This window comes from Oryza glaberrima, chromosome 10 (assembly GCF_000147395.1).
Source record: "Oryza glaberrima chromosome 10, OglaRS2, whole genome shotgun sequence".
Lineage (NCBI taxonomy): Eukaryota > Viridiplantae > Streptophyta > Magnoliopsida > Poales > Poaceae > Oryza > Oryza glaberrima.
Genome location: NC_068335.1, coordinates 882,354 through 889,361, shown reverse-complemented (window position 1 = coordinate 889,361; position 7,008 = coordinate 882,354). Strand labels below are relative to the sequence as shown.

The window sequence follows — 7,008 nt, the reverse complement described above, 5'->3', positions numbered from 1 at the left end:
AAAAGTATCGGAGGAGTCAAAATTAGAAAGAAAGTGCGAAAAAAGAAAAAATAAAAAAGGAATCGGAAAAAAGTGCGAAAAAAGAAAAAATCAAAAAGGGCGCGTGGGGACGGCCCAGCTGACGCGCGCGCCAGCAATTTTGCTCGCGCGTAAGCGCTCACTAGGATCCAGCCCACTTCCGATTGGACTGTTGTGTACTCTGTCCACATGGACAGCCGTGATTGTGGTATGCAGGTCTAAGGGCTAAGGCCCATGGATAACGGGCCAAAATTTCCGAACACACATGGGCAAAAATTTTCAACCACATATGCGACGTTGGCAGGAAGAACGTAAAAACGAGACATAGATGAGAGAGAGCAGTCACCAGTGATACTATCTTTTTGGCCATGGGTTTCACACTTACACCTGCATCAGCATGCGGCGAAGGTTCTAAATAGGAGCAATTACACATTTGATCCTGCTTCGAAGGCTAACTATCAATATGGCCTTATTTTTTTAGTTTGCTCATTTTACCCTGCTTTTTGAAATCGGAGTTCAAGGCTGACCTATTCCGTGAAAATAAGATAACGGAGTTAACTAGGGTAAATTGTCTGTTTTGCCCTTGCTCATTTGAACCTAATGTATAAAAGTTTTTTGTTCATTTAAAATTTTTTGACATCTTTATAATGAATCATTGAATTTGGCATATGTTTGATAAATTTGAGACAAATCTGATAGAATTGGCTTCATTTTGATAAATTTGACAAAATCAAACTGAACTATTGCAAAAATTTGACAGCATATTTGTCTTATTTTTGTCCATCCCAAATTGCACGAAGTGAAGAAAAATACAAATTGACAAATATAGCTCCATAAAGGAGGATGCTCGGTCGGGAGAGCCCCTGTTGCTGCCGCCGCCGTTTATCCTCCAGCTTCCCCATGGCAAGGAACTGTGCGCCCCCTCCAGTGCCCCCGACGTGCTGAACGACCAGCACGATCCACACGAACCCTGAACCCCCGATGTAGTTAGGGTAATTTTGGTCAATTTGGCTTGTAAAGACATATTTTCCTTTTTTTCTAGATGAAAACCTAACAGTGTACTAAAAACAGGGTCAAATAGCAACTTCGATTTTAAAAAGCGAGGTTAAATAAGCAAACTTTAAAAAGCGGGGTCATATTGGTAGTTAGGCTTCAGAATAGGGTCAAATGAGCAATTGTCCCTTTTATCATGGCAATTTTAATCTAAGGTTGCTCACATTTTTCCGTCAAATTTTATCAAAGGTAATGAAATACTCTCTCGATCCCAATATAAGTAGTACATATGTGATATATATTCTACGACTGAATCTGAACAACTGCCTATCTAGATTTGTAATTTTAGGATACATTATATTTGTACTATTTTACATTTATATTGGAATGGAGGAAGTAAATATGATTTTGCCCGTGTAGTTACATGTCAAAATCACAGAGCTAATATGAAAAAGCTCAGTAGTACAGGCCGTACCAAAGAGGGCACTAATACTGCTATCCAGTATCCACTCCTGTGGGGCATTGAGTGTTTTCATAATATTTTTTTTAAAAGTCTTCAATACATCAATAAGGTGTCTAGTTATCATCATTCGAAGGACAATTTGTGTGGTACAAAAGTTGGAAGAAAAGGATATATAGCTTCAATGGATTCTTTATGTCCCCAAAGTCTCAAATGTGTCACTAGGAAGAGAGCGATTGTGTATGACAACAAACTGGTTGTCTTTAAGCTGAGTGCCCATTCCCTTTGCTTAAACCTCCTCTCATTCTCACCTTTTTGTGCTCCATCTCTTAGCCCTGCAGCCATGGACGCCACAGACGAGGAGAGGCCTCTGCTTCCTCTCCAATCTCAGGTATTCTCTTCTCTTATCTTCTTCTATCTACCAAGATATACTATGCTTCGATTTGATGGTTGCCTCAGCTGAGAACTTGGGACAGAAGAGAATTTCTCCATCAGTTGTATCATTTTTCCTTTGAAATGTACCTTCAGTTATAACATCTGACGACCAGCAGGTCTTAAATCAATTTCAAAAGAGAAATTCAGTAATTCAGTTATCATATGTGTTTTTTATTGGACAATAATCGGGATATTTCCGAATATCCAAAAGGATAAAAAGAATTAATTGTGCAGAGTACACATATAGGATCCCATGTTTGATTACACAGAGCAAATGAGAGATATAGAAGATATCCATATTTCCTAAAGGATTGCATCAACAATATTATGAGTTCTGAGTGAAAAATAAGAAGCAAGAATATGGTCTCCTATTCTCAAGTTGTCTGAAAAGATTTTGCAGCTTTCTTTTTTTTTATATTAAACGGGGAGGAAACTGTACAGCATCACCGAAAACGGTGAGAAAAAGAGAAGGAGCAAAAGAAAAAAAACAGAGGAGACGACGGACAGACAGGAGGGAGCAGAGAAAAAAGCAGAGCTACAAGGATTGCAGGAAGGCTACAGCACTAATCTCGCTAAATCTTTTGCCCCACATCCTATCCATGTGTTGATTTCATCCATGATTTTCGTCACCAAGTGTGGCATTGCGAGTTCTTTGTTTTTGAAAACTCGCCAGTTTGGTTCACACCAAAACTTATCAGCATGTGAAGGGAGCACATCGATTTTGCAGCTTTCAATTGAAAACTCAAGGATTTCTGTATTCTAATGCAGGATGTAGGTTCAGAATACACAAGGGATGGTTCAGTTGACATCAACAAGGAGCCAGCCCTGAAGCACAGCACAGGGAACTGGAGGGCGTGCTTCTTGATTTTAGGTACTAGAGAGCAACTGATGCAACAAATAAACATCATTTTCAAACTGCTTGTCTTCTTCTGTTGTGATTTGTGAATGTTTTTATGCATACCAGGTGTTGAATTTTGTGAAAACATGACCTACTTTGTAATCTCGAGGAATCTAGTCACATTCCTCACCACTGTGCTCCACGAAAGCAAGGTCGATGCTGCCAGAAATGTCTCTGCCTGGGTTGGAGCTTGCTTCCTCACACCGGTTGTTGGTGCCTTTCTGGCAGACACTTATTGGGGCAGATACTGGACAATTGTTGTTTTCCTCCCGGTTTACATCACTGTAAGCACAAATGCAGCTCACAAATATGGTCTGCACTATCAGCTACCTTCTGCAGACTCTGAATATGTCCATTTTGTCAGGGAATGCTCATTGTGACAGTTTCAGCATCACTTCCAATGTTCTCGACATCTTCTGAACATGGCAATGTTCATCGTTCAGTAGTGTATCTAGGGCTCTATCTTGCTGCCCTTGGGAGTGGTGCAATGAAACCATGCACTTCATCCTTTGGGGCCGACCAGTTTGATAGCACTGATCTGGAGGAGTTACCGAAGAAGGCCTCCTTCTTCAGTTGGTCCTTCTACATGACTACTGTCAGCACCTTGCTGTCAAGCACAGTGCTTGTTTGGTTGCAGGACAATGTTGGATGGGGGGTGGGTTGCGCAATCCCGACTGTGTTCATGATCATCAGTTTCCCCGTATTCATTGCCGGCTCAAGAGTTTACAGGTTTAGGAACCTGGGATTTAGCCCCCTCAAGAGCCTCTGTCAGGTGATTGTTGCAGCTGTTAGGAAGTGCCATCTGCAATTGCCAGAAAATAAGTCACTTTTATATGAGCCATCCAATTCATCTTCAACAACTGAAGCAAGTCATAAAATTCAACCCACCAATCAATTCAGGTACTTCAATTATCCCCCCCACCCCCCCCCCCCCCCCCCCCGGAAAGAAAAAAAAAAAAAAAACCTATACGTAAGACTTGACATCTGAGTAACAGTTACCATGTTTTGAGCTTATGAAATATTGCAAGTATGGTCAAAGGGTGACAAACAACAAATTTGCTCCTGAATCATCTTAGGAAATATCGAAATAAATCCGTCAGTAGAATGCCACTTGAAAATTGCAAAGTTGGCACAGAAATTACCACTTATAAGTTATAACCATGTTCTTGTGTTCTTCAGGTTCCTTGACAAGGCAGCCATTGTACTGCCCCCATCAGACGAAACGTGCAACAAGCCCATGAGCTCATGGTCGCTCTGCACAGTGACACAAGTTGAGGAGCTGAAGATTCTGCTGCGGATGTTCCCCACCTGGGCATCTTTTGTGATCTTTTTTGCGGTCAATGGGCAGATGTCCTCAACGTTCATTGAGCAGGGAATGGCCATGGACAACCATGTTGGTTCATTTGCAATCCCACCTGCATCCCTCACCATCATCGCCGTGCTCAGCGTCCTTGTCTTGGTTCCTGTGTATGAGATCATATCAGTGCCACTGGTGAAGCATTTCACCGGACAGGACAAAGGCTTCTCACATGCGCAGCGCATCGGAATCGGCCTTTCACTGTCCATGATCATGATGGTGTACGCAGCATTGCTCGAGATGAAGCGGCTGGCAATCGTGCAATCCAGTGGCTTAGCAGACCACAATGTAGCTGCTCCAATGAGTATCCTGTGGCAGACACCAGCATACTTTCTGCAAGGGGTTTCAGAGATTTTCAGCTGCATCGGCATGTCACAGTTCTTCTATGACCAGGCGCCAGACAGCATGAAGAGCGTTTGCGCAGCGCTTGGGCAGCTCGCAATCGCTTCAGGAGCTTACTTCAACACGTTCGTGCTTGGCGCTGTCGCAGTGATCACGACGAGCAGTGGAGCACCTGGGTGGATTCCGGATAATCTGAATGAGGGCCATCTGGACTATTTCTTCTGGATGATGGCCACCCTTAGCTTACTTAATCTGGCCATGTTTGTGTATTCCTCCACAAGACACAGAGAGAACACAGCTTCATGACCAGATTTATACAAAAGACATGAAGCACGAACGAAATCTAGAGGGCTGTCATAACATGAATGAGTTATACAAAAGACATACATTTATCATTTATATCTAGTAATGAATTGGCCTGTAAAATCTAGAGGGAATTTCATCAGAGTTGAAGAAACACATGGCCATCTACATCCCTAAGGGCTTGTTTGGTTAATCGGGAGGGATTGGAGGGGATTGAGGGGTGGAATAAATCCCCTCCAAATCCCCCTTAATCCCCTTGTGGTAGGGATTAACCGGAGAAGGTCTAAATTCTTTTAACACTAGTTAGCACCCTGCGCCTTGCGGTGGGATTTGTTAGTTTTATCGTTAAATAAAATTAATGTTTTAAATAATTAGATGTAATGTATATATACAAAATAAATGATAATACGACTTCATATATAGCCTTTGCTTACAATACAATTCATGTTTTATTTTTTTAAAAAAATGTCATTGTGTATTGTTATGAAATACAAAAGTTATTATCATGGACAATCTGGATATCATCATAATTAGGGTAGTTTGCACATCTTTGTTTTATCTCAAGCTTGTTTCAAAAATAAATTTGGGTTAATGATGCACAATTACTCTATGTTATCCAATTGTTTATAACAAAACAAAACTCACATCTTATACAATAATTTGACTTGTATTAAATAAAGGAGATAAGTTTACATTATCTTTGAAAACTTGGGAGGAGAAAACATAGTATTATGTGCAAAATGGATAATAATGTCGCGTATGATTATGATCTAAAGGGAGGTGACTGGATGAGTAATCAATGATTAAATTAGATGGATGAGTAGCTTCTTGATAACGGCTGGTAAGTATATACTGATGCGATCTAATGGCTTAGAATTATTGATGATGTGGCTTCTTGCATGTCTTGTTTTATAGGAGTAAATGCTTCTTAGTAGGTACCAACTAACAATATTGTAAGATAGGATTTCCTTCAAATCTACAACTTGGATATATATAAGTTTTCACTAAGTTCAATTGAGGCAGAACACACCATAAGAGTGTTACTATGGTCACTAGTTTTCTTCCCACCGAGCAAACAGAAAATCGCGTGTGTTAGTTACTTAACCAGACCCTTGCAAGATTCTACTACTGGTTTGTAGAAGAAAGAGAAAAAAGAAGAGGAAGAAGAAGAAGAAATCAGTTGTGAGTTGGGCGGTTACCTGAGCGTCAGTTGCAGTTTGGTTGGGCACGCCGCTTAGATGATGAGAGAAACAATCGCAAGGTATTTTGTTGATGGATTCCACTCTCCTACTTAGCCAGAAGCTAGGCCGCCGCCGCGGTGTCGCCGAGAGTCGTCGTGAGAGCAGGGGGGGGCCAACGCCGGTGTGCTGGCAATTCACCTCTAGTCGCTACGGGGTCGCAATCCCGTTTTAAGCTTGTGTCCGGTACTCCTGTGGCTAGATCTGACATCCCTTCTAGCCACAATTGGCACAGGTGTTGGCGCACCGCTTTAACCAGTTCCGGTGCTTCCGTGGCTAGATCCGGCAATTCTCGCTCGGATCGGGCCAGGGAACACCTGGTGGTGCGTGGCTGGTGCGGGGACGATGCCAGGAGGCTAGCGGCTGCCAAGGACGATGCTGCCAAGAAGCCAACAGTAGAAGGTCGTGGCATCCGTGGGAGACCGGCGATCGTGCCGAAACTCCTAATGGGCGATCGGGTCTCCCTCCTCTCCTCTATGTCTACGTGTAGTTTTTTTTTCACCGTATTACTTTCTTATTTTAGTAAATTTCTACACCTCAAGTTTACACATCATCCAAAGTTTATAAATCAAAAGTTTATATATTCAATTCAAAATTGAATTTGAATTCAAATATTTTTTTATATATAGTATTTCTATACACCTAAAGTTTATAGGCTCAAAGTTTATAAGTCAAAAGTTTACATACCCGATTCAAATTTAAATTTGAATTCAAATATTAGTTTATAGACCCAAAATTTATAAGTTAAAAGTTTACATACCTGTTCCAAATTTAAATTTGAATTCAAATATTTTTTTATATATAATATTTCTGTACAAAAATTTTTCCAACTTTGTTTTTTTATTTTTTAAAAAAATTTATAGTGTAGTAGGAAGAGAAGAAGGGGAGGAGGAAGGGAGGAAAAGAGTGTAAAGGGGATGGGGATCGATCGCTTGGAGCGATCGATCGCCCATTAGCCACACCC

The 7,008-nt window shown here is 41.2% G+C and overlaps 1 protein-coding gene across 1 annotated transcript; it reads left to right on the top strand.

The window, feature by feature from the left end:
* The first annotated feature begins 1,691 nt into the window (after window positions 1-1,691).
* LOC127753278 (protein NRT1/ PTR FAMILY 8.3-like) lies at window positions 1,692-5,238 on the top strand. Its single transcript, XM_052278756.1, has 5 exons — window positions 1,692-1,862; window positions 2,675-2,777; window positions 2,871-3,088; window positions 3,169-3,704; window positions 3,984-5,238. The coding sequence occupies exons 1-5, from the start codon at window positions 1,815-1,817 to the stop codon at window positions 4,807-4,809; spliced, it is 1,731 nt and encodes a 576-aa protein (XP_052134716.1). The 5' UTR covers window positions 1,692-1,814; the 3' UTR covers window positions 4,810-5,238.
* Window positions 5,239-7,008: the final 1,770 nt, after the last annotated feature.